Source organism: Chenopodium album, chromosome 17 (assembly GCF_948465745.1).
Source record: "Chenopodium album chromosome 17, dcCheAlbu1.1, whole genome shotgun sequence".
NCBI lineage: Eukaryota > Viridiplantae > Streptophyta > Magnoliopsida > Caryophyllales > Amaranthaceae > Chenopodium > Chenopodium album.
In genome coordinates this window covers 49,440,832-49,468,228 of record NC_137850.1, presented here as the reverse complement: position 1 = coordinate 49,468,228, position 27,397 = coordinate 49,440,832, and the positions used below count along the sequence as shown (strand labels likewise).

Below are 27,397 nucleotides of genomic sequence, written 5' to 3'. Positions count from 1 at the left end.
TTCTTAGGATGATTTTTGAGTGGCTATAATATAATTGTAGCCATTATATTAAATTTGATCACGACCATTTATTTATGTTGACTAATATAAACCGTTGATATAGATTACTATTACTCTGTAATTTAAAAAAAAAAAAAAAAGGCCACGATGTTTTGTCAGTTTCTTTTGCAGAGTAGATTTTTTGGCTTTGCTCCTCAATATTTTCCGAGTTATTCCATCTAATTTATACTAGATCAATTAAGATCAGAGTAAGATCTTTCGATTTCCCAAGCTTTACGAGGGAAGCTTTTATGCAGGTGTATGTATTCTGATTTCTGAATCAATCAATAATTTGTGTAACACTAACTTCATCTTCTTCCATGTATATATAGACTCCATTTTTCTTTATAATTTGTATACAAACTCATAGAAGATGCATATGCAGAACAATTTTTAAAGGAATTCCAAAGAACTCGAACAATTCAGGATAATTAAGGAGAAAAGCCAGCAAAAAAATACTCCGTAAACAAGAGAAACTGACATAAAGTATGTGCCCCACTTTTTTTTTTTTTGGCAAAATTATTTTTTACAAAATATTAACAGTTGACCCTATCAACGGTTCATATTAGTCAATATAAAATAAATGATTGTGATTAGGTTTAATATAATGACTACAATTTTATTGTAACCATTTAAAAACTATCCTTGTTTGTTTGGCATTTTTACTAGCACATCACCCTAACTTAAACTCCTTAGTTTGTGTGTCGCTCCTCGGAACTATTGCTTCCATAGTACTAATCTCCCTTCTATGGATTATATCCATTGCCAAAGGCAGAGTTGAAAACGTGTCATATAATCCCATATTTGAAGAATTGGAAGATAATTTGAGTGTATTTTTAAGCACTTTTTTTGCAATGGAGATGATTGCTCTTTCGTTTCGAGGTCATAACCTTGTCCTTGAGATTCCGTTAGATATAACAAACTCTTAATCTTACTTATTAACATTTCATAATCTTACTAAACATTTGTTTTATGCAGGGGACATTGCCGACAAACTCGAAAATTCCACCTCATATAACAATGTGGAAAGGAGTAAAAATCTCTTATTGTATGATGTCTTTGTGTCTTCCCACTAGCCATTGCTGGATATTGGGCTTACGGAAACAAGATAACAAGGACAGGGATCATATAACATTGGGAGCGTTTCACAAAGATAGCGTGTCAACAACAATGCTAGGATTGATTCTAGTCTTTGTATTAGTACACCAGCTATGTGCGTACCAAGTATATGCCATGGCAAGCTTTGACAACAGAGTTTCGATATGTCCTGGCTAAGAACAGGCCATGTCCCTCTTGGCTCCGGAGTGCATTTAGGTTTCGCCGGGAACTTGTCTTTAGCAATAACATTCCCCTTCTTACCAAGCCTGATCAATTGTTGGTGCAATTGGCCTGCTTGTGACATTTTCTTACCCTTGTTTCATGTATGTTTGTATTAAGAAACCCAAGGTTTGGGGGCCTGTGTTTTTGCTTAATATAGGACTTGATTGTTTAGGTGTAGTGTTGAGTATCTTATACTTCATTGTAGCAATATGGGAAATTTCTAGGGAAGGCCTAACTGCCAATTTTTTCAATGTAAAATGGTGAAAGTACCGGTGCCGTCTCAGACTTTTTATGGGTCCAGAGCGAAAACTTAAAAAGGGGCCCTAATAAACAACGAAGACGTACATCATACATGATTGGCTAATAAAATAATTTTTTTCCTATTGGCATTTTTGTAAGTATAATAATAATAATAATAAAAAAAAAAATAAGATTGGAGAAACCGTAGATAGATATTTATCTATTTTTAAAATTTAAATTCATTATTTAGTTTTTACAAAATTAGATGTGTGTGGATGAAATGATGATGATACTTACAAATAAGAAATATAGTATTGATGTATTCTTATACAATTACTAATGAAGTGTCAAGTGAAGAGTGATGAATATGATCTGATGATGATATAATACAATTTTTGTATGTGACTGGCCACATGGTGTGGTAGGGGTTACTTGTAGGGTGTTACTTGTTTTGATCAGAGTGTTACTTGTAGGTGTTATTTGTATTCTGGGGTTACTTGTATGGTCTTACTGGTTTTGGTCAGGTGTTACTGGTTTGATATGTGGGTTTGGTCTGAGGTTACTTGTAGGGGTTACTCAGAATACAAGTAACACCTACAAGTAACACATGGTGCGGCAGGGGTTACTTGTAGGGTGTTACTTGTATTATAGGGTTACTTGTATGGTGTTACTTATAGGTGTTACTTGTATAGTGTATTCTGGAGTTACTTGTATGGTCTTACTTGTTTTGATCAGGTGTTACTGGTTTGGTATGTGGGTTTGGTCTGGGGTTACTTGTAGGGGTTACTCAGAATACAAGTAACACCTACAAGTAACCCCAAAATACAAGTAACACCTACAAGTAACCTTTGACAAAACCAGTAACACCCTACAAGTAACCCCTGCCGCACCATGTGGCCTACCACACTGAAAAACCTAGTAAAAATTTCTCACATCTTATTATAGGCCCACATTAAATTTAAAAATAAGTAATTTAGTGAAATGGTGGACCTAGCATTAAATTTCTCCATCTCTTTTTTAGTGTACTTTTCTTTTTCCTTCCTCTCTCTTTCTTGATGAAGCTCGGTGCTTCAATGGAGGTTCTAGCCTTCAACCTCACTAATCAACATGGGGTCCATCAAAAGGGGGGCCCTGAGCCGTCGCTCAAGCTGCTCTCCCTTATAGCCGGCCCTGGGTGAAACATTATTGTAATAGAAATTCTACTAACTACTAACTAATATTCCCTTTTTTTTTTGAGAGTCTCAAGGGCGGGGAATGAGAATCGATCCCCAAAATCTCCTGAAATCGAAAAGGAAGCTCTAACCGATTGCGCTATCCCTCACTCTCTCATTTGATTCTCCCTCCGTTTTTTTAAATGCATCACTTTTATTCTTGCACTATTTACATACCATGGTTGACTTAATTTTTTCACCTTTATAAAATAAATAAATGTTATTATAATTTGTCCATATATAAGTGCGTCATTTGAACAGAAGTTTTGGTTTCCACTAAACTTCTATAAACCTCAAGTCTTTTCATCTGAGTTAAGCTAAAATACGGTCCTTGAACTTTGGTATTTGTAACATTTTAGTCCCTCAACTTTCAAATGAGGCAAAATGGTCCCTTAACCACCAATGACTCACTTTACAGGTACAAATTATCTGACTAAGAATAGTTTAGGGACCATGGTGCACATGTGTCAATAAATTTAATGATTTTAAATGTAAAGTTTAGGGACCTTTAGCTGATGAGTTGGCATTAATTAAATTAGAAATGAAAGTTTAGGGACAATTATAAGGTGAGGTGGCTAATGTAATTATTATAAGCCAAAGTTTAGGGACCTTAAAGGGACACATGATGCTCCCATACAAGAGTGATTATAAGTTTTAACCCCTAAGTGTAATTTAGTTCAATTAAACTAATTTCATTTCAACTAAACCAATTTAATTTTCGTAAAAATTATTTACTTTTTAAAAATGTATAAGTGAGATAATTTAAGCGTGAATGTATGGTCGTCGCCATTTACTTCAGTTAAACACATTTAGTTAATGATCCAAGGAAATTATTATTTTATCCTAGAAATTAACACAAGAAAAAAGAAGAAAAAAAGAAAAACCCTTAAAATTGTCTCACATAAAACCCAAAAAAATTGAAAATCATTTAGAACACAAGAAAAAAAAACCTTGAAATTCACACACAAAAACCCAAAAAATTGAAAACCTTTTAGAACATAAACTCATGAAAAATTAAGTGAGATAAAGTTGTGGGGTGGTACTATTTTTATTCTAGTTTCATAAATTTATTTATTTTTATATTACAAAGTTTGGGTTTGTCTTACTCACTCACTTCGAAAACACATTATATTTTTCGGTTTTATTTATTTTTATTTAAATTTATTTTGATGTGTGAAATATATAAGGGGTTAGGAGTTAGGATTTGAGGATGTGTGGTTAATGAGTTTAGGTGGGATATATTGTATAAAATTTGATTACGAAAAATTGGTAGGAAGTAAAATAATGATAAAAAAATATAAAATATATCATGATTACCAAATTTTATTAGCAATTTTTAATTCTTGCCAACTCACTTTATAAATATTTGGTTAAAAAAATTCACTTTATGAATTTCTAAGCTTTTGTTTATATTGTTTCAAAAAAAAAAAAAAAAAAAAAAAAAAAAAAAAAAAAAGAACAACTTTTGTTTGTATTTAATTTAATTAATTGACTATGATCTAACAAGTCCATAAACTTTTGCTTTTAAAAAATAAGTATAGTCTCTAAACTTTGCTGACTCATCGCTGGAAGCCCTTGAATTTTGGCTTAGTTGGCATTGACATCCCTAAACTTTGCTGATTAGGAAGTTCCTCCACCAGAAATGGTGAGGCAAGAGCAGTTGAGGGACCTTTTTACCTCATTTCAAAGATGAGAGATCAAATATGCTATTAATGGCAAAGTTGAGGGACAATATTTTAGCTTAATTCATCTTCATCTATTTATGGAAACCCCGTCTTTTAGCAATAACACAGTACCTCCATTTTGTACTCCGTATAATTTGTTTAAGACAGGCGTCCTTAATACATACAAGTACATCTCTATGTTATTATTGTGTGAGAATGTGACATCATAAAATAAATAGAAGGCCCTAGTTTCCATTTTATATATGCAACACATGTGAATTAGAATTAACGAGCCAATTGATTTTGACAGGTAATTATAAGCTAGATAAAGTATTTACTTCTATAAAAACATACATTTGGAATGCAAAGCAAAGGAAACATATTAGCAAAAAAATGAGTACTAGTAGTAGAATTATTCCAATTCATAGATTGGAAGAATTCCAAAATGATGATTTCAATTCCGAAAACATCCGTTTATCAATGGAATTTGAAGAGGAGAGTAATCTAATTGAGGCATGGCTTCCTATCACGGAATCGAGGAATGGTAACATATGATCGTGTGTGTTCCATTTAGTATCATCAGGACTTGGAATGCAAGCTCTTATGCTCCCGTTGCTTTTGCTACTCTTGAATGGTATGATTTATTTCCCCTTTTCATAAGTTTGTCATCGTCTAGAATTTATTGCCACATTTGTGGACTAATTTAAAATAACTCTGAAAATGACAACTAATTTGATACATATATAATTAATTCATTTTCCCATTTCACTAATTTGTTGCTTAATTAATTTTGAACCATAAACACATTATTCATTTTTTTTTTTTATAAAGAACTACTCCTTAAGGCTTGTTTTCTTCAGATTACTTTCAATTCAGTTCAGCTCAGCTCTAATAAGTTCAGTTCAGTTCTTAATTTCCTTCTCTCATAAAATATTCAATTCAGTTCAGTTTAGCTCCAATAAGTTAAGTTCAGTTCAGTTCAGCTCAATTCAGTTATCAGAACAGGCCCTTAGTCCTTAACAATGTACGGAGTATTATGCTTGTACAACCGTACTAAGGAATAGAAGCAATTTCATTGGTCATTTACTCTTTAGAATTATTATTATTATTATTTTGAGGAAAAAAAAAGCAAAGAAATACTCCCTCTGTTTTTTTTTCATTTGCATCATTTTTCTTTTTGGGGTGTTTTTTTTTTAAATGCATCACTTTATTTGGTAACTTTACACTACTCCTCTGTTTTTTTATACTTACAACACACCTTTTATGACGCTTATCAATGAGGTGATTAAACTAGGTAAACGAATGAATTAAGCTATGAAATTTAAATCGTAGCAACTTATCCCTTTCTTTAGGTATTAAAATTTTGTAAATTAATTCATCCGTTTACGTAGTCTAATATTTTCCTTAACATGCATGCCAAAAGGGTGTGTTGCAACTAAATAAAAATGGAGGAAGTATATTTTATCATTTCTCTCTCTTACTTTAAACCCCATTTAAATTATTTTATCATTTCTCTCTCTTTTATGGTCCCCACTAAAATAATAAAAATATATATCCCCTCTCACATACTTTGGTCCCCATCTTACTTTTAGTATAATAATTTATTTACCCATTCACAATTTTATATTACTCTTCTAATGCTTTATGCAATCCAAAGTGATGCAAATAAAAAAAATGGAGGGAGTAACATTTGTTATACTATACGTCTGTAGACTCTGTACTACTCTCACTCTATATACTGGTATTTGTAATACTGTACATATTACATATTGCTCCGTATTAAAAATTGCTCAACTAATTTTCCTAATGAAGCAACTTAACACTTGTTGTCTTCTGACTCATAATTCCATAATTAAAAATTCAAAGCACATTGTTTTCTATTTTTGTACTCCGTAATGACACCGACGTAATGACGTATCAAAGAAATCATGACTTAATAAGTCCTAGCGTCACCATCGTTACATCATTCAAATCATCATCATCACAACTTCACGGGAAGGCCAGGTTCCAAGAATAAAGAAATTATTACATATTTCTTCGGTTCTTTTTACTTGACTTATTTCATCTATCACATTTGTCAACACATAATTCCAACATCAATATCTTAAATTCTTGATGAGTAAATAATTAGGTATTGATATACTATTTACCGAGATATTTTCTAAAAAAGATAATGCTAAAATTATGTTTTATCTTATATATAAATCACGAAAGACAGTTAAATAAGTGAAAATAAATAGTGCAAAAGTCATAATAATTCAAGTATAAAACGGCGAAAAAATAAAAATTAATAGAAGAGAAATGAACAAAATTGATGCTAAATTTCCCACCACATACTTTCATCAAATCATGTTATCGCACTTTTAGTTTGTCACTATTAATAGAACAAGATATCCTAAAATGACATTAATTAATAGTATCAAGCTATCAACTTAGAAAATTTAATTACCACTTTCATTTATTTATTTATTCTACTTTTAGATATGATTTTAAGAGGGTATATATATTAAGAGAATATAACGGTTTTTTTTAGAGAATATGATAGGGTTTTTTTTATTCATTTCAAAAACACCTAAAATTAGTCAAATTTTATGTGTATGAAAGAGAATAATTGTTTATAGTGGACGAGATTGGCAAGCCCCATGTATAAATGAGAATATGGTGCTTTATTACAAAGATGGACCATGTAAATTCGTCCACTATCAACAAGTTTTGGTTTAGTGAAAAGGTTTGTATTTCACAACCATGAAAGTGTGAAATTAAATCTTTTCGAAACGTGCTAACTTGGGTCGTGTTGACTTATAAAAAGTTTGGACCTTTTTACTAATAAAAAAATATAATAATAATAATAATAATAATAATAATAATAATTTATTTTTATTTTTTTTTAAAAAAAGGGGACAATGTAGGTCCGTCAAAGGTTGGTTATTAGTCTATCAGCAACCTTATATTTCGGCATGCAACCATAAATCCATTATATAAGTGGAAGCAACCAAGAAAGAAGATATAAAAAAAAAAAAAAGGAAGAATTTTATTTCCTCTTAAATAAACAAATACTAGTAAAGTATTAAGGGAAAAAAAAAACAATGGAAATTTCCAAATGGCGTACAACATTAGAGCAACTAATGCAAGAAGAAGTAGAAAGAGATAGACAAAGTGTAAAGTCGTTGTCAAGGTCAATAGATATTTTTCCTATCTCCATAATTAATTGTGAGAGTATTAGGATTAATCCCGTGGAAGACGACGACGAACTCGATTTGGATGATCATAATGACAACATAGTTTTCGTGTCGGGAAGATTGGAATTGGTAGGAGAAGTAAGTAAAAATCCAGCAGCAGAAGCATGGCTTCCTATTACAGAATCAAGAAATGGAAATTTGTGTTTTTGCATCTTTCATTTGCTTTCTTCTGGCCTTGGACTTCAGTCTCTTGCTCTTCCTGTGGCTTTTACTACTCTTGGCTGGTAATTAATTAACTTCATATCCTTCATTTTCTTTTTCTTTACCAAAATTACGAGTATGAAAAATATTTCAACTTATTTTGTCTGAAAATAGTCGAAATAAGTTAAGCATAAGCATAAGCATAGCATAACATTATACTCGTATATGGTTGGTTGTGTTTTTGCATGTTACTCAAATTATGACTTCAAATGGACATGCAATTTGATGGTCTCTGGTTTGTACCATCACCTAATCAGCTCCTAACATGATTTATCAAGTAAAATAAATTAAAAATAATTACTACCTCATTTTTACATTATTTGCATCGATTAGACATTCACTACTCACACTTTATATTAATCTTTACAAATAATATGAAACAAAGGTAATATATATTTTAAGAAAATAGAGGAATAATAATCGTCACTTGGAATTGTTTCTACTGTGTTAGATACGAGTCTTTTCGTTTGCTTTACACTTTTTCATTGAAATATTAGTTATTTGATGGTTAGTGGCTGATTAAATATATTCCTAAAGTTTAAGCATTAGAAACAGCCCTAACTTTACTTTTAATTTAAGTCTATTATTTTGGGTATGGAATTTTGATCTATTAAACATTGAAAAACTAATTAAGCTTTTTGACACATTCAATTTCAGAGATACTATTTATAAATGCGTAAATAGTACAAGTTCATGGTATTTGGAATTTGGTTACGACTGTTTGACAAGAGCAGATATTAGCAGAGAAATCCTCGCCTGTTACGATCTACTGAGTTATAACTTGCCTTGGTTTACATTAATATTTGACCCAAAGTCAACCATAGTTTCCTCAATAGAATTACATGCACTATACCAACGACCAAATTTATTGATTCATGCACATATTTCTACCCTTACCAAATTAATGCAATGAAGTCATCCAATGAGTATGTCACATGATAAACCAAATGCCTGTAAATAAATAAATAATATATCCAAGCAGTCAAAGTATATGTAGACATAATTAATAGAGTATATAAATCGATCATGGGCTTCAACCAATAACTTAAGATTTTGGTTGAGATGGTCCTTCAACATCGTATCACAACCTTTGTAATACAAAGATCAATAGTTTGAATTAAGAGAAATAATTTTTTGACAATTTATTCAAAATTAATTTGTCTTCAGGGCTTGGGGAATCACATGGTTGTCAATTGCATTCATATGGCAACTTTACACCATATGGCTTCTTACCCAACTGCATGAATCCCCCTCTGGCTTTCGCTACAGCCGATACCTCCAATTGGCTATGGCCGCATTTGGTTAGTCCATTCCTCATTTCCCCGTTTTCATTTTTCCTCTGTCTTTAAATAATACTTCCTCCGTTTCTATTTAGTTGACGCGTTTGACTTAGGCACATATATTAAGGAGAGGAGAGAGAGTGAGAGAGAATGAAAAAGCAAGTGGGATAGCTTGTAAATGCAAAGTAAAAAATTTACCCCAAAAGGAAAACGTGTCAACTAAAAAAAAAACTTCCTAAAAAGGAATACGTGTCAACTAAAAAGAAACGGAGGTAGTATACCCAATTCTATTTTAGGTCGTAACAGTATAAGTAATAGTTAACATGATAGAGAGTATGTTATAACTAAATTTTGTTTTTAATTTGTATGTGAATGAAGGTCCTAAGCTGGGGAAATTGCTAGCTCTATTACCAGTAATGTACCTGTCAGGAGGAACATGTGTAACACTTCTTATAACTGGTGGTGGCACAATGCAACATTTATATCATATATTATGTGAAAATGACAATATTTGTCATGCAAAATCACTTACTACTGTAGAATGGTACTTGGTATTCATATGTTTGGCCATTGTTATAGCCCAACTTCCTAACTTGAATTCAGTGGCTTGGGTGTCACTAGTTAGCGCGATTTCAGCTGTAGTTTACTGCACTATTATCTGGATCATGTCTATTAGCAATGGTAGACCTTCAGGAACAAAATACAGCCTTTCTGCGAGGGGTTCGGAATCAGAAATGAAATCACTTACAAATGTTCTTTCAGCTCTTGGAATAATTGCCTTTTCTTTCAGAGGTCATAATCTTGTGCTTGAGATACAGGTATGAATTGTGATCAATAAGTCGTTTGTTTTTTTTTATTTTATTTTATTTTTTTATTATATATATATTTCAATAATATTAACGTTACTGTTTCATAGACTTGTTACTTTATTAGTCATCTGTCCTTAAATAATAGGGACACGTTTCATTTTATTAAAAAAAAAATTACTTTATAAGTCCGTACTGTACTATATGCACGTTTCTAACTTCCACTATAATAAACTCATGATGAAGTTTAGAAATTAATGTAACGATTGTGATGTTTCAGGGAACACTTCCACCAAATTTAAAAGATCCAACCCACAAAATAATGTGGAAAGGAGTGAAAATAACATATGCACTAATAGCAATGTGTCTTTTTCCCTTAGCAATTGGTGGATATTGGGCATATGGAACCTTGGTAATTAACTTTGCACTTGTTAACTTTACTAAAAATTTAAATTTGCTCAAAAAAATATACAATGTTTTAATAGCACATTTGTATTTCAGATGCCAAATACAGGGATGTTGAAAGCATTTGCACAATTTCATGGAAATCACAGCTCAAAGTTGAAGCTAGCCATAATATACTTCTTCCTCATCATAAACAGCTTGTGTTCATTTCAAGTTTACGCGATGCCAGTTTTTGACAACTTTGAGTTACGCTATGTGAGCATACAGAAAAAGCCCTGCACCTGGTGGATAAGAGTAGGGTTAAGGGTATTTTTCGGAGGGCTGCTTTTTTTCATAGCAGTTGCTGTTCCTTTCTTGCCCGTCCTAGCACCACTAATCGGAGGGATTGCACTGCCAGTTACCTTTGCCTACCCGTGTTTCATGTGGATTACTATCAAGAAACCAAGTAAATTCAGCACAATGTGGTTTCTTAACTTGGTTCTTGGCAGTTTAGGCATTCTATTAAGCGTATTATTAGTCGTTGCAGCTATATATAATCTTGTAACTAAGGGCCTTTCTGCCAATTTTTTCCATCCTAAACCATAATAATCGAAGAGAAATTGTAACATATAGTACATTTAACTTTGATGGAAAATTTCTATCAAAATCATTTCATAGTTGAATGATTTTTCTTTTTCTTTTCTTATTTTTTTTTTTAAGGGAACATAGTTGCATGATATAGTAGTGTAGTATATAGAACTTAGTACTCTGAAAGTATTATAAACAAGAAAGATCTAGGAACTTGAAGCATTGTATCCTCCTTTCAAGGTCATTTTTACATACCCAGTATGTCCTGTATTCTCAATCTCAAGGCCACACCAAATCAGCAGCAGGCACATGGCTTAACTTAATTCGCTGCAGACTCACCAAACCGACCATTCAAGCTTAACTTTGGTGAGATTCATCCCCTCTCACACAACATCAGGCAAACAATGCAAAAAAATATTCACTACTTGGATTTTGCACAAAAATAAATGCAGAAATTTTAATTACTTAATTTGTAAGATCAAGTGCCAAGCTGAGTAGTTTAACTTATCATCAGGTATTCAGGTGATCCTTTTCTTCTATAAAAGGCCAACCAATTACAAAGTGTAATCACCAACAAAGGAAATTACATTCATCTCAAAAAAAAAATCCCAAGTATAATCTCTATTACTACTACATAATAAGCTTAGAATAACTTTGTTTCAGGTTTATTATTAACAACCAGCAGTATGTCAGACCAATTTGAAAATGAGACCACTGAGGTCAATGCTAAGGATCGCGGTCTCTTTGATTGCTTTGGAAAGAAGGAAGAGAACCCAAAAGAGAAGGTAGATAAGGCAGAGGAAGAAAAGGTCTATCTAAACAGTAGCAGCTCTAGCTCGGTAAGAACTTTACTATGTTGGAAATAAATTTTCATTGTGAAAGATCCAATTGAACAGAATAGACCTAACTGTTCTTTTTTTGTTACATGGATTCTTATAGTCAGAGGAAGAAGTGGAGGAAGATGGAGTGAAAATAAAGAGGAAGAAGAAGAAGAAGGGGCTAACAGACAAGATCAAGGAAAAGCTACCAGGTCACAAAGATGAAGCCGCTGCCATTCCAGTAAGTGATTACGATAACCATCATCAGCCTACAACTGTAACTGTAACTGCAGAGGCAACACACCCGGAGGAAAAAAAGGGTTTTCTTGAAATGATCAAAGAGAAGTTGCCAGGGCATCACAAGGATGACGCTGTTGCACCTGCACCTGCACCTGCACCAGCTTCTGCTGCTCCTCAACCTCCAGTTGTGGCTCACTGTGGGTCTGATGGGCAATGTGGGGGGTCACATGAAGCCCAGGAGAAGAAAGGGTTCTTAGAGAAGATCAAAGATAAGCTTCCCGGTGGACATAAGGATAGCGAAGAAGTCAAGAAAGATCATTAATTGATCATCCTCTTGGTACTTTGCTGGTATTAATGTATTATTGCTGGTATTAATGTATTATTGTTATGTCTTAGAGTCTGTTAAGTGTTAGGCTTTAGTATTCTGCAATTTCAATATTTTCCCAGCTTTGTGTAATTTGGTTTCAATTTGTGTTTCACTGTTTTATATTGTTAGGTCTTTCTTTTTAATTCCAGCCTCAGCCATTGTATTTTCCCCTTGCAAACACTGTATTCTCTGAGTTTTTCAATGCTTTAGATTATGATTTTACTTAATTCCATTTTCTAAGGTGTGTATAAAACTTGGCAAAAACTCTCACATCAAACATCAAATAACCTCATGTACTGTGTTGTATCTTTAAGAATCAGACATGAGTGGACTCTTAGACACTTATTTTGGACCAAAAACATATGATGCACTCTATAGTATGAAATGTTCTAAGACACGCAGACACATGCAATAATGTCTGCCAACCACAAAATTTGGAGGTTCTGATGCTAGAATTTCCGATTCCATAAGAGAAACTTGGGGGAGAGACGGTCTACCAGGTCCTGTAGTAATCAAACCTAAATAAACTCCTAGGAAAACATTTAACCACTTAAAGGTACTATAACAAATTTGATTGAAGAAAAGGAATTCCCACCTTAGTAATAGTAGCAGAATCTGAATAATTTAGCACATTTCAAAATAGACCAGTGAAGGTTTGTTGAGCTTTGAAATTATGTAGCAACCAATGGATTCCAAAAGCAGGTCTCCGAGGTTCTGGAACAAAACAGAATGAGATTGAAGACGAGTCTGATCATTCAAATCCATGGTTTCCTCCAAAACCTTAAAAACAAAGCAATTGTTCAGCAAGTATGGACTGCATGACTGCTACTTAAATCTTTTTTTTCTTAGGAGGGGCAACAACCTGATGTTCCCTTCCTATACTTTGAGAGTGGCAGATCTGGACACGGCTAGGACAGGCCATGGCCAACTTATCAGTCCCATTTTGGCCTGGGGCATCAGTCATCAAGCCTGGCTGCCATCGAGCCAACCCAAACCCGAAAAAATGAACTGACCAAATCAGGTAGAGAACAAAACCAGCCAAAAAATTCTGCTCAAATAAGGCCAGGCCATACTTGATTACTAGTAGAGACTGAATACTCTACTTGCATAAGAAGTATACTAATGCTCATCTACAAAAAGATGCAACTATAAAATCTCACGGATCCAAATGCTCAATCCAATAACATATGCTTTCAGCAATGTCATATAATTCCTTGAAAACAAAGCTTTGTTTAAGTACAATCCCAAAACCAACAACAAAAATAAGTTAGTATATACTTTCTCTTCCTAAGCTACAAACCAAATGATCAGCAAACTTTGAGCTTAGCTAATCATATAAATGATGGCTTTTGCCTACGTTAAATCCAGTCTTAATTCCTGATCTGCTGTTAATGTTTTCATAACTATAGGCTCGAACATTCACTCATCGTAAACACAGGAATGTAACAGATTCTTGGGTTTGCCAAGACGGGTGCTATCTAACGCGACAGGGCATCTGATATGCTTATAGAACTTGGACTTAACCAGCCTCCCTAGAATGTAAGCCCTTGATCGCAGAGTAAATGTTAAATTCAACCCGACATTCACTTTTTTGTCATGCAAGTTGTTACCTTTCATTGCATCGGATACAACTGACATTCCGCCATAGAGAGGGATCTGATGTCCATGCACCACTGTAGTTATGTTGGAATGACTCTTCCTTTTCTGGTAGAACTTCTTCATCTAAAAAATTCATATTCAGATTAGCAACAATTCAACAACTAAACAAAAGCAAGTCAAGAATACCTCCCACAACATCCATCCGAAATTAAATTAATCACAAAAGTATATTGTTCCAAGGAAATCAGCATAGATTTTATCAATACTCAATTTTCCATTTACATGGGCATACACTACAAAAATGATATTACCTCGAAACACAAATATAGACTCAATCTTCAAGGTTTGTCACCAAATTTTATGGCCTAAGAATATGAAGGATGTTCACATGTATATTATTTCATACATCCTCATCAAAATTCAGCCTTCCTTAGCTGTGAAACTTAAGTTACAACTATGGAAACAAAACCGGTGCAATTTCGAAATTTTTTTACACTACTGAAGAAGTCCAAGGTCACAGTCTCACAGCTAATAGTAAAGAAGCTTGCTTCAAAATTGAAGAAACAGGCAACCATAACCAATTACTCATAACCAAGCCATCACATTAAACATGACATTGACATATATCTATACAACACAAGGCCCTAGTATTTGAATGTGAAAATTACTAGTCGTGTCACGAATACCTATACTTTTAGACTACTCCTATTAAAATGCAATTAATTCCTTAATCCTATGGATCACAAAAGTCAAACAATAAGCCAACAAGCATATTTAGGAAGTAATGCTTATGCATAGGGCAACTAATCAATACATTCAAACATGTGATAAAGATACTAGAATACTTGGTATGTTCACAATGACGCAATGGCTAATATGTTAGTCACCTAACGAGTGAATGAGGACAAATACCTGACCGGAAGCAACTTTGAGTTGATAGTAGTAGAGTTCAAAAGGGGTAGAAGTGACATGGGCTCCAAAAAATGTGGCGGGATTCTTGTAAGAAATCCTGACCGTCGAATTAAGAGACAGCATATCTGTCGGAACTCCCGTGCCGTCCATTCCTGCTTGTATTGTGTAATCCAGGAACACCATGTTCTACATCATTCAATTAATTAGTAATTTATTCATCAGTCTTCATTCTTATCCCCTGATTTCTGAAATTTTATTTGATTATTATTTTATCAAAAAAAAACATTCTTTCAAAAAATGTTTCCGTTTAATCCATGACATGAGCATGTGGGAAAGAGTCAAACCCATGAGGTCATGTGGTGGGACCACTATCTGGCCAGTTCCCATAGGACGAGACACCGAGTTAACTCAGTGAACTCGAACCTATAAAAAAGAACTCGGTTGTTATATTCTGACTAAAACAAATTAAAAGAGCCCAACTTTAAACGAAAGTGATCAGTGTTTCCTACAGTCCTGCAACTGGTGGGTGCTAGTGTGCTACTACGTCTGTAACCTCCTTTAAAGCAATGAAATTATAAGTGGAAATGACTAGTTTAACCCTCAATATCCTTCTAAACAAAATCATCTCAATAGCTCACGAGTTGACTCAGTGAGTCTCACATGTTTGACTTAGTCAACCCCTCGTCGTACAAACCAAAAAAAAAAAAAAACTACAAAAGATGGAAAAAAGAAAAATTATTCAAATTCCCAAGGTTTCACTTTTCAGAACTACTGAACTACCCATGCTCCTACGATAGACTTTAAGTGTCTTGCCAATGTCACACTTAGGGCCTGTGGGTATGAAATGAGCTAAACTAAACTTATTAGATTTAAATTGAAAAGAGCTGAATTAAAATGAATATTTTATAAGAGAAGGAAATTAGGAGCTAAACTGAACTGAACTTATTAGAGCTGAATTAAACTAAAATAAAGTGAAAATAATCTGACGAGAACAGGATCTTAATTCATCTATTTATTTCATATTATTTGTAACGATCATGCATTTTTCCTCTCTACTTTATATCAAATTGTTACAAATAATATAACATGAATGTACTAGTATACATTTTTATTTATTTCGCTATGTATGAAAATTTTAATTGATATATTTACAATGAAATGTGATTTTGTTAGAATCATTTCACACGTACTCATTGATTTTTATGAAAAGATACTCCGTACAATAATTTACGTGTGATTCATTAAATTAAAACCAAATTAGAAAATTTGCTTAATTATTTTGTTGAACTTGTACAATTAAAAGAGAAATACTCAACTATAAAAACAGAAGAAGTACATTCAATATGGACAAATAGGTCACAAGACCCTTTGTAATTTGCAAATTAAAATACTACCTCCATTTCATATTATTTTCAACGATTAGACATTTTTTCTCTCTACTTTATATCAAATCGTTGCAAATAATATGAAACGGAGGTAGTAACTTATTAGAACCCAAAAAAGACATTAGGTTAATGAAAGCGCCGAGTTGACTCAGTGAGTCATCCGAGTCAAAATAAAAAAAACAGGGGATTTGCAGAAACAGAGGAATTTAGAAAGAAAGACTGACCTTGACGAGAATATGAGGGTGAAAAGACTTAGCAGCCCCCCAAAGAATCAAAGAAAACACACTAAACAACCCAATAAACGAAACCATAAAACACCCCACATAAAACCTCCAACTGGGCCCACCATCCTCCTCATCGTCCTCCTCCTCACATTCTCTCTCCTCATCGCCGGCGCCGCCGTAATCCAACCGGAGTCCGCCGTAAATCCGGCGCCACCCACTTCCGGCACGGCGGTGATAATGCTGTTTAAGGGAAGTAGAAGAGAACAGTCTAGAAGTAGAAGATTCTCGAGAATGGTGAATTGGAGAACAATGGTAGTTTCTTGTAGGAGAAGTAGGTGGACTTAATGTTGCGTAAGATAGTTTGTCGAGGTCTTGTTGTGAATAAGAAGGACTTTCAACGTAGTATACTGCTCTTCTTGAGGGTGATCTTGGTGGGCTTACTGTTGCCATGCTTGTTACATCTGAATCTGTTTTCGCATGCATTTTTTTTTTTTTTTTTTTTTTTATACAAATTATTTGGTGGGTTTTTGTTTAATTGTTGAAGATGATGCAAAAATGAAGGAAAATGGAAGAGAGGATTATAAATGTAAGAGAGAGAAGTGTGTTTTGAGTGTTCCTAGATATAGGATGGTATTTGGGGGAACGATTATGGTTTAATGCCTCTGCTGCAATCTGCTTTTTATATTATTTTTTTATTATTATATTATTAATTACTCGTATTGTTTTACCCTCTGTTTCAAATTACTTGGTTTTTATAGAGTACTTGTCTAAGATTTTATGCAAGTGAAATGATTGAATAAATAAATAAAAAATGAGCGAGAGAGTTTGGAACTTGAGATAAAAAGTTTCTAATGAATGTAGATAGGACTAGAGGTGTCAAAACCCCGTCCGATCTGACTCAATTTGAAATTGATTTGAAAAATATATTCGATTCAGATTTGGAACCGTATTGACATATTAATTTAACATGACTCAAGTTTAAAAAGAGACCCAACTCAACCTTATCAAACCTGATTTGAATATTTAAATCGACACCTTTAGATAGGACAAGTAAATTTGGTTGAGGCGAGTAAAATAAAATGGCTAAATTAGACAATGGGAATTGAAGAGGGTGATTGGAGAGGGTAAATGGGGTGTTGTGATCAGAGTTCTTCTTTTATGTTAACAGTGTCTGCTGGAATCTAGATGCAGTTTTGGTTAAATGGTTTGGTGTTTGTTTGTATGTATATAAATTTTGGTTTGATTGTTTTGGTTGTTGCACATTTTTTTTTGGCATTCTACGCGCTTTGCTTCTTACTAGTAGTAGTTAGTTTCCCTGTAAAACTATTGTCCGTGACAAATGACATTAACTAAACAAATAATAAAAAATGCAAAATATTGAGAGCTGATTTGAAGTTTTGAGATCTTTAGTTACTGATTTGAGATCAATTCATTTGCCAAATATTTAATTCATACTTTAATTATATGGATCATGGAAATATGGAATCAAAGAATAATCTTCAATTTGAAGGAATTGTAGGTACGTAGAGATTATGGACGTATGTATAGCTCTAACTTAATAATGGATGTGATTTTGGATAGGATTTGGTACAGCAACAAACAGCTTTCTATTTTCTTCTTCAAAATTTCAAATACATAGGTTTTTTTTTATTTGCAAACTTAAATATGTGGTAGCTAATTTAATTTCAATGTTGACCTTGTTAATCTTCGTGATAAATAAGTTTCGTTTATTACGTATTGATTTTACTTAAAAGTGCTACTTCAAATAGCAATTTACACCGTAAAAGTGTCTTACAATTTATTCATCACGAATATAAACTTGTATGTTCTCATTTTAGGCTAGCTAGTAGTGATTGAATGTCATTGATATATGAAAGCAATTTTGCATAAAAGTTTAATAGCCTAGCTCTTGACAGTATGGCACCATCTTTCTGATAAGCCTGGACCAGAAACTTGAATGCTGTGGCCCATGGATCAGGTGTGTTGGTGGACCACTGATAAGTAGTTTCTTGGGGTTTGGGTTTCTGAGTTTGATGTACACTACTCATACTGGGCCCTATTAGTTTTGGGGGCCCAAATAGTACGGATTGAAGTCCTTCCTATATTAAGTTGGATTCGAGTGAGTATATATTGTACATAACAGTCCAAGTAAGTAACAGCAACTTTTGCTTTGATTTGGAGAGCAAAGAGATTTATTTATGACTATGACTATTGTCATAAATAAATGCAACATTGTACGTGCATTACCGTTAGGCCCTTTGGGCTTTAGGAGAAGTTTGACATTAAGTTTAGGCCCAGGTTAACTATATATACATAGTACAATGTACAATATACGAAGTACATGACATATCTTCATCGATTTTCTTGGACGAACTACGTACCAAACAAAGGTGGCGAAGTGGTCAGGGAAGAGCACCCTTCCTTGACACAGGCAACAGAATGCGCACTTTATACGAAGTAGAGCTGTTAAATTGGGTGTGTGAGTGAAAATCAGTTGAATCATAAGGAACATTGAAATAAGGTTATAGGGGTCATTGTGTGATTAGTGTCCACGTTGGTCAAATCTCAAAGGTGGGGCTAGATTTCTTGATGTCTGTTTGATTTGTTTTTTAATCAAATATCAAATTCTATTGTTTTATTAACGATGAGATATAGGGAGCCACCTCCTAAAATAGGAGGGGACGAGGATCGAACCCTCACCAGTCACCACTCAAGGGAAGATGAGAGGACTAAGGGTCTATTCTGATTTATTGAGCTGAACTGAACTAAGCTGAATTGAATTGAACTGAAATGAAATTAAGCTGAAGAGAACACAGGGCCTGTTCAGTTTAAGTTCAGTTCCAATCAGTTCAGTTGAGTTCAGTTTAGCTCCTAATTTCCTTCTCTTATAAAATATTCATTTCAGCTCAATTTAGTTCAGTTTTGTTCAACTCTAATATGTTCAGTTCAGTTCAGTAAATGTAAACAGACTTTATATCCTAACAATCTCCACTCCTTGATCCTAAAATATCAAATTCTATTTACTTTTGAATAAAAAAATGAAAGTTTGACTTGGGCGGCCTATCTCGATTGCATAGACTTGCCATCAAGATCCCTTCGAAGATCGTAATCCCCAAAAAAATCACTTAGAATAATTAAATATGAGAATTTGCAAGTAGTTCCAATTTTATCAGATGTCTCCGAAGAAACGAGAATTTGCAAATAGTTCCAATTTTATCAGATGTCTCCGAAGAGACGAGAATTTGCAAATAGTTTATGAGCATGTCTATCAATAAGTTAATTAATTCATGAACTAATGTAGATTTTAGAACATTACAATTAAAAGGGAATGAGAGAAATACGTACTATGCACCTTATAATGATAAAAACAATCCTAATTACAATACTTTGAGCATATACATATCTAACCTTAGGATTAATAACAAAGATGATTAAATATAACGCGTTAACAATAAGACGAATAATCAAAAGTTATAAGTGAGTGAAGTGATTTCCAGTGGAGTCGAGAGAATGAAATGATGAAAAAAATGGTTAGGAAATGAGCTGGAAATTAATAAAAGGCAAAATAGACGGCACATGAATACCGGGTATTACGACAATAATCACGGAAGCCCATTTAATTTGCCAAACAATTAGAGGCTGACCGACCCACTTCACTCTGGCCTCACTTTACACGGTTCCGCCCACAAAATTTACTGCATTTCTCCCATTTATTTTACTCATGCTCTACAATTCTATACGGCTTTTTTTTTTTTTTTTTATCAGATCAAATCTTACACAGGTCATTCCAACTTAGATTAACAAACAAGACATCTTACGAGGGGAAGGAAGTTGGGAGAGTCCCAACTCCCAAAGTGCCCATTATTGAGGATTTTCCTACAAGTGAAAAACAATTCATACCGCTAGATTAATTATTATTACTTGACACATCTATCTGGTTGATGGATTCGGGTTGGCAAACAATACCCTATTTACAACTACGAGTACAATTTTATCCCACAATCTTGTGAAAAACAACATCTACTTGGTCTAATCTGTTTAGACCTTTGTTTTTCATAAGCAATACTCCAAATGATTACATGAGTACATAATTATAAACTAGCCTTGTTATATTGAACTTTAACTTAATTTTATAGAAAATGTAAAATACAATAACAAAACTATAGGAGTACCAAAGTACTTCATATTAAATTTTCCTCAGAAAAAAAAAAAAAAAAAAAAAAAAAAGTACTTCATATTACATTTTGAGTGATTTATTACTTCATTTTATTATGATGGAATTGCTAACTAAACTATCTACATTAGTAATTTAATCGGTCATTTAATCTATTCTCATAAAACACGTCTTATAATAAATATGCCCTTCTTAGCGCATATATGAATTTTCAGGAATATAGATTAAACAGCCAATACTTTCGGTAAATGTATAGATTTTTTTTATTAAAGATATAATTGAGTAATTGACTACATAGTTCATTTCATTTTCTTTTGAAATTACATTGAATAATACTCTTGTATACACATATATACTACGTAGAAATAATAAATAAAATACAACAAAAACCCTCTTTCGGTTACCCGCCCTACCATACTACTCATCTCCATTAAAAAGCCCTTCAATTCATTCTGTTTCCCATACCCCTAACCCAAAACTACATACACTATTATTATTGTTATTATTTTCTTTACACCTAAGGAAATAAAAATAAAACCAAACCACACCACACCACACCACACCAAACCACAACCCATTAATTTTATGTTATAAATTTATAATATAAGGTTTCATGAAACATACATTCAATTCATACACAACACAAAATTAAACACCATTATTTTTGTAACAACATATAGTAGTAAATAACAATATGTCTCAAAATAATTGTTTGCTTTCCTGCATTGCTTTGATTTCTCTCTTATACTTTGCTGCTGCTGATAGTCCTTATAGGTTCTTCGACTGGCATGTCACCTATGGCCATGTCTATCCTCTCGGTGTTCGACAACGGGTTCGTTCATCTCTTCCTTCCCTTTGGCCTCCATCTCTTAGCTGTTTTTAAAAAACCCAAGTCAAGGGATTTTTGCAAAACTCTTTCTTAATTATTCTACTGCTTTAATTCTCAATTATCAACTATTGTTGTTTTTAAGGGTGTGAATGTTAGAAAAATAACCTACATTATGATAATATTGAAAGTAAAGATGAATTTTTGTAATTAGTTAATTTGTTGAGATTTTAATTTTAATTTTAATTTTCATAATCTGTTAAATTATTCATTTATTTATTTATTTGATGATGATTTGGTTGATTAAAAAATGCAGGGGATACTAATCAACAAGCAATTCCCAGGTCCAGATATAATTTCAGTGACAAATGATAATCTTATTATCAACGTATTTAATCACTTGGATGAGCCCTTTCTCATTTCTTGGTTTGTTATTCTCTCTCTCGAATTTTTATTTAATTTGTCAAACCAGAAAAAATTAATAATACTTTTATTATATTAGTGAATTTATAGTATACTTCATACCAGCCAAAAAAATGTACGAGTATCGGTATATGTTATAATATTATAATAAGGGTGCAATTCAATTGGCCTAGTTAACATGCCGTAATATAACATCTAATTGTTCAATTTAAAAGGTGTGATACTTTTAGTTATTTGATCAAATAGTACCACTAAAAAGTTGTTGAACCAAGTTTACATCTTATAGTCTTATAGAGAATTTTAAGGGGGCAAGCAATTCATATTGTTTGAAATGGTTAAATCAAGTTCTATTGTAGTTTGTTCTTGGTCACGTAAATTTAATTCAAAAAAATTCTCAATTCAATGTAACTAGTTTTGGACATTCGGTTTATATTTGAAGATATTAGTTTTAAAAATTGCAGTATGATCTTGTTTTACAATGGTTACATCTTTATTGTAAATTTGAATTTGGTGTTGAATTTAATTTTAAGTTTTTTTAAAAATTGAATTTCAGATCTACATTATACTCCATTTGTCCTCATATAAAAATGTCATTTGTTGTAACACTCAAATCATGACCCTTATAGGTTATATGGTACTTACCTTACCCATAATAATCACATATAGAGTTTAGGCATTCCTACATAATGGCATAAAACAATTTACTTAAGGTTATTATAATTGTTAGAAATATGAGATCTTACACATTAGGAAAATATATCACTAATGATATTATTTACCAAATCAATCCTATTATCAATATGGAAATTAAATATAATATATTTTCCTCATATCTAAGATATAATATTTCTTTTTTAATAAATAAATGCTTTATAATATTCAAAAAAAAAAAAATGCTTTATGCCAAAAAGTAACATTAATAATGTTAAACACCAATAATTAAAAGTAACTTTGTTATTCTTATGTGAGATGTTGAAATTTTGTCTATTAACAAATGTTTTAAAAAATTTGAACTTACTCCCTCTTGTTGACCAAAGAGGAAATCTAATTAAAGACAAAAAGAAATAATTAAAAGTAAGTCTTTAAATAAGTTAAGTACTCAATTTAGCTTTAAAATAAGGTCCTAGTTGTCCCCAACAAAATTTCCGTCAATGGAAAAAACGTGAGTGGTATAATCATGAGTGCACTCAACTTGCATAAAGCAAGGCAGCTAAGCTACACTATTTCTTTTCATCTAAAAAGCAATTTAAAGGGTAAATATTATTATTGGAGACACATAAAGTTTATACGTAAAACTATATTGTTATATAAATTTATGAGTAATATACAAGTAGTATTTATTGATATTACTTTTTCCTCTATGTATTATTAGAGGTAGGTCGATATAAAGTAAATAGGTGGCACAATTATATCAAGCATGCAATATATAGTTTCTACACAATTCGCATATAGCTACTTAATGCTAATGTGCAACGTATGATGTATAATTATTTTGCAAAGATTAATTGAAGAAGAAAATTAGAGGTAAAGAATCATTAATATGTTGTTTTATCATGTTAAGAACCTCCAAAAGCAATACAAAATTAAAAACGAAAAAATTATTTTTTTTGTAATGAATTATTTTGGCTGTTTTTTTTGTAATCTAGGGTGAGAATAGTTTTGGCTGTTAATACTTCTTATTCATGTTCATACTCAACTTTTAAGTGTAATTTTGTTTGGTCATCTTGTAATTAATTATTAAAGCTTTGCTAATAATCCTAAGTTTAGAGGTTGCTAGGTGGGATTCTAGAGGTTGTAACGAACTTGTTTGCGTAGGTCCTTTCCCCCAAAGTCTCTTATCTTTGGCGGAGATTGACCTCTATTAATTTTAATATCCGCAAGTGGTTTCAAAAAAAAAAAACAAAAAAAAATCTTATAAGTCAATGCTGACTCTTACTTAATGTTGTTATAAGATTATTCTATATACAATGTACACTTAAAAGTTCCTTCTTCATCTACGCATAACATGTGTAAGAGAAATTTTGTGATAGGAGCTTGAACTATATCCGTTTTTTTATAATTAAAACAAAAAATTAAATACTCATATATTTAAAAGGAAATAAATATCCCAATGACATTTTAGCTGAGAAAATAATAGCCTCATCTGAAATTACATTATAATATTATATGAACCTAAATAAAAAGATAAAGAAAAAAAAAAAATTATTTCGATTCATGATATGTGCATGAATATTATATAAACGGTGCGCGCACGTCAAAAAAAATTGACAGTTAGAAACAAATTGCTTACCACCGCAAAGTTACTACAAACCTTAACCGCCAATCTTTATTATCAAGGCAAGTAACTAGCTGAAACAAACTACGTGCAATCTCTGACTAGTTTCTATTCTCTACTTAGCTTAGCTTCTTGTATTAGCACAAAAGTCATGACTTCATGTAAATTAAACATTAATTAAATCAAATAACACAATTGTTAATGTGGTACAAAGATCCTTATTATTACATTATTAACATCTATCCTAGTTAGGAACATCTTTATTGAATCGATCACATTTATTGAATCGATCATAATATTGAATCATCAGTAGATTAATAATGTTAATAGTTGAACTTATTTGATGGATTGAAGGCTTGATACACGAAAATAAGTTATTTTTTACGGACATTTGATAATGTAGGGATGGGATCCAACAAAGGAAGAATTCATTTGAAGATGGGGTGTATGGAACAACATGTCCAATTCCTCCAGGACAGAATTTTACCTACAAATTACAAGTGAAAGATCAAATTGGAAGTTACTTCTACTTCCCTTCTACAGCCTTTCACAAGGCTGCTGGTGGGTTTGGAGGAATTAGGGTTCTTAGCAGGCCTCTCATTCCTGTTCCCTTCCCTCCCCCTGCTGATGACTTTACCATTCTCATCGGTGATTGGTACAAAACTAACCACAAGGTATATTTATAACTCTACCATTCTCAATTATTTCTAAACAATTTTGCTTTTATTATTAGACCTCAATCTACGTATACACTTTAGTAGCGTTAAATTATTTAAATTTAGCTGTCGTGTTATTAGTTCTAAATGATTGTTTTAGCGACATTTTGACTCCCACATAAGTGGAGAAAGTTGCTTGGACACATCAATTTAGGGGTAGCTACTAATGTACTATGATTGCAGAAATTGAAGGCAATTTTGGACAATGGAAAGAGGCTTCACTTCCCTGATGGGGTTCATATCAATGGTCGACGTGCAAACGATGCAGTTTTCACAGTCAAAAAGGGTACAAAATGTTAACCTTAGTGATTAATATGTGTTCATATGTTATTTTAAAAAGTCTATTTAATGCTTAAACGCAACCTTTTTTCTCAAAAATTGGCAGGTAAGACATATAGGTTTCGGATATCAAATGTTGGTCTACAAAACACACTCAACATCAGATTTCAAGGTCATAAGATGAAGCTAGTAGAAGTGGAGGGGACTCATACCATGCAGCAACTCTATTCATCATTGGATATTCATGTTGGTCAATCTTACTCTGTCTTGGTCACAGCAGATATGGAGGTCAAAGACTACTACATCGCGGTATCAACCAGGTTCAATGATGTGATCCATACAACCACCGGGATCCTCCACTATCAAGGCTCCAACCACGCTGTATCCGGCCCTCCTCCTGGTGGACCCACCACCGAAATCGGTTGGTCCCTTGCACAAGCACGTACTATAAGGTAGTATAAACTAATGCACATCATTCTCATCTACAGAGTATTTTAGTACTATGTACTTAAAAACTTGGAATTTCTCCTGTTACATGTTTCTAATTGAGGAAGTCTCTATTTTCTTTAATCTATTCTTGAACTAATATATATGAAATCTTATGATTACTAGGACTAACCTAACAGCAAGTGGACCGAGGCCGAATCCACAAGGATCCTACCATTATGGAGAAATCCCATTGAGCAGAACAATCAGGCTAATGAGCTCTGCAGCTCAAGTGAATGGAAAACAAAGATATGCTATCAACAGTGTTTCTTTTGTTCCAGCAGATACTCCCCTTAAGCTAGCAGACTACTTTAACATTCAAGGCGTGTTTCGTGTCGACAGCATACCTGATCACCCTACGGGGAAAAGCATGTACCTTGACACAGGAGTGATGGGTGCTGACTACAGGACATTTATAGAGATTGTTTTTGAGAACAAAGAGAACATTGTACAAACTTGGCACCTTGATGGCTACAACTTCTTCGTCGTTGGGTAAGCAAGTTTTTAAACCACTATTAACAAGTCTTTTAGAACAAATCAGGCTAAAAATGGCAACTTACAAGAAACAAAATTTTGACAGTTTCTTGACTAGTATTATATATTTGCTCATTAGTAATAATTTATACCTTCTGCTGATGTATTTGAACCTCTTCTTGCCTATGGCGACTCATATTGTTGAATGTATGGCAGGATGGATGGCGGAAAATGGTCAACAGAGAAGCGGGGACAGTACAACCTACATGATGCAATATCGCGTTGCACTGTACAGGTAAGATAAGCTAATGTCATTAAGTTAAACAAACAATTCACCTTTGGGGAAATTTCATGGTCCTTCATACTCTTTGTTGTAGGTATATCCAAGATCCTGGACCGCGGTGTATTTATCATTGGACAATGTTGGCATGTGGAACGTAAGGACTCAATTCTGGGCACGACAATACCTTGGAGAACAATTTTATTTGAGAGTTTATACGCCTACTCGTTCACTCAGGGATGAATACCAGATACCTGATAACGCCCTTCTCTGCGGTAGGGCTAGCAAGTGATCTGTTGTACTTGCCATGGAGGTAGTGCATGATCTACCAGACAAGGGGCAAGAAGTGTGAATTGACCCCTTCTTGGGGTCTTAATTCTTTTAAGAAACTTAAGGATTGAATTTGTTTTGTAAGAAAAAATGGTAAACAACTTGAATGCCAACCTAATGAATGTGTTGTATTTATTCTTCTATTTCATTGCTATTGAAACTTCAATCTGATCTTACAATTCTTCCTAAAGTCCGTTTGTTTAGCGGTTATAAATTATGGAAATTGTAATAAATTTAAGTGTAATTTTGTAAGGGACTTCATGGTTATTAGTCTCATCAGAACTCCATCCTCAAACCTTTGTATTTTTTCATAAATTTCCATTATCACATAATATTAGATCTAATTAAGTATGGACTAGCACTACCCTGGTAGTGGCATGAAAAATTTCTTCACAAACTATGTATGATCACTATCTTTAGTCCATTACCACATACCAAATGAGGTGTTAAGTTTTGTTTAACATGTCTGAGAGTACATGGACAATAGAATTTGTTATTTAAACCCGGGTGTACAAAACAGGTTCTCGACAATAGACAATGATTAATCCAAACCTGTTCCACCCCAAAAGGCAATAATCTAGCTAAATAATGAGCTACGATATTACCGTCACGTTTTA

At 33.0% G+C, this 27,397-nt stretch overlaps 4 protein-coding genes across 4 annotated transcripts; 3 read left to right on the top strand and 1 right to left on the bottom strand.

Annotated features, from left to right (window-relative positions):
- Positions 1–7,539: 7,539 nt before the first annotated feature.
- LOC145588386 (lysine histidine transporter-like 8) lies at positions 7,540–11,412 on the top strand. The gene is made up of 5 exons (XM_081645031.1): positions 7,540–7,937; positions 9,082–9,215; positions 9,573–10,012; positions 10,281–10,412; positions 10,502–11,412. Exons 1-5 carry the CDS (start codon positions 7,561–7,563, stop codon positions 10,988–10,990), a joined length of 1,572 nt encoding a protein of 523 aa, XP_081501157.1. The 5' UTR covers positions 7,540–7,560; the 3' UTR covers positions 10,991–11,412.
- Positions 11,413–11,548: 136 nt separating this feature from the next.
- LOC145588387 (dehydrin COR410-like) lies at positions 11,549–12,397 on the top strand. Its single transcript, XM_081645032.1, has 2 exons — positions 11,549–11,811; positions 11,912–12,397. Exons 1-2 carry the CDS (start codon positions 11,659–11,661, stop codon positions 12,350–12,352), a joined length of 594 nt encoding a protein of 197 aa, XP_081501158.1. The 5' UTR covers positions 11,549–11,658; the 3' UTR covers positions 12,353–12,397.
- A 1,163-nt stretch (positions 12,398–13,560) lies between these two features.
- On the bottom strand, positions 13,561–17,102 carry LOC145588385 (uncharacterized). Its single transcript, XM_081645030.1, has 3 exons — positions 16,518–17,102; positions 14,909–15,094; positions 13,561–14,119 (listed from the first exon to the last, which is right to left on the bottom strand). The coding sequence occupies exons 1-3, from the start codon at positions 16,998–17,000 to the stop codon at positions 13,817–13,819; spliced, it is 972 nt and encodes a 323-aa protein (XP_081501156.1). The 5' UTR covers positions 17,001–17,102; the 3' UTR covers positions 13,561–13,816.
- Positions 17,103–21,099: 3,997 nt separating this feature from the next.
- LOC145588384 (L-ascorbate oxidase homolog) lies at positions 21,100–27,093 on the top strand. Its single transcript, XM_081645029.1, has 8 exons — positions 21,100–21,523; positions 21,834–21,943; positions 24,619–24,889; positions 25,115–25,217; positions 25,317–25,662; positions 25,823–26,188; positions 26,387–26,465; positions 26,548–27,093. The coding sequence occupies exons 1-8, from the start codon at positions 21,386–21,388 to the stop codon at positions 26,740–26,742; spliced, it is 1,608 nt and encodes a 535-aa protein (XP_081501155.1). The 5' UTR covers positions 21,100–21,385; the 3' UTR covers positions 26,743–27,093.
- Positions 27,094–27,397: the final 304 nt, after the last annotated feature.

What these genes read in the sequence shown, in the direction of transcription:
- LOC145588386 (XM_081645031.1), top strand. Translation starts at nt 7,561, where the DNA reads ATGGAAATTTCCAAATGGCGTACAACATTAGAGCAACTAATGCAAGAA. An exon ending in ATCTTGTGCTTGAGATACAG is followed by an intron (nt 10,013 to 10,280) that starts GTATGAATTGTG and finishes GTGATGTTTCAG; the next exon opens with GGAACACTTCCACCAAATTT. An exon ending in ATTGGGCATATGGAACCTTG is followed by an intron (nt 10,413 to 10,501) that starts GTAATTAACTTT and finishes TTTGTATTTCAG; the next exon opens with ATGCCAAATACAGGGATGTT.
- LOC145588387 (XM_081645032.1), top strand. Translation starts at nt 11,659, where the DNA reads ATGTCAGACCAATTTGAAAATGAGACCACTGAGGTCAATGCTAAGGAT. An exon ending in ACAGTAGCAGCTCTAGCTCG is followed by an intron (nt 11,812 to 11,911) that starts GTAAGAACTTTA and finishes GGATTCTTATAG; the next exon opens with TCAGAGGAAGAAGTGGAGGA.
- LOC145588385 (XM_081645030.1), bottom strand. Translation starts at nt 17,000, where the DNA reads ATGCATGCGAAAACAGATTCAGATGTAACAAGCATGGCAACAGTAAGC. An exon ending in ACCCTCATATTCTCGTCAAG is followed by an intron (nt 15,095 to 16,517) that starts GTCAGTCTTTCT and finishes TGAATGATGTAG; the next exon opens with AACATGGTGTTCCTGGATTA. An exon ending in TCAAAGTTGCTTCCGGTCAG is followed by an intron (nt 14,120 to 14,908) that starts GTATTTGTCCTC and finishes TGAATTTTTTAG; the next exon opens with ATGAAGAAGTTCTACCAGAA.
- LOC145588384 (XM_081645029.1), top strand. Translation starts at nt 21,386, where the DNA reads ATGTCTCAAAATAATTGTTTGCTTTCCTGCATTGCTTTGATTTCTCTC. An exon ending in CTCTCGGTGTTCGACAACGG is followed by an intron (nt 21,524 to 21,833) that starts GTTCGTTCATCT and finishes TAAAAAATGCAG; the next exon opens with GGGATACTAATCAACAAGCA. An exon ending in TACAACTTCTTCGTCGTTGG is followed by an intron (nt 26,189 to 26,386) that starts GTAAGCAAGTTT and finishes AATGTATGGCAG; the next exon opens with GATGGATGGCGGAAAATGGT.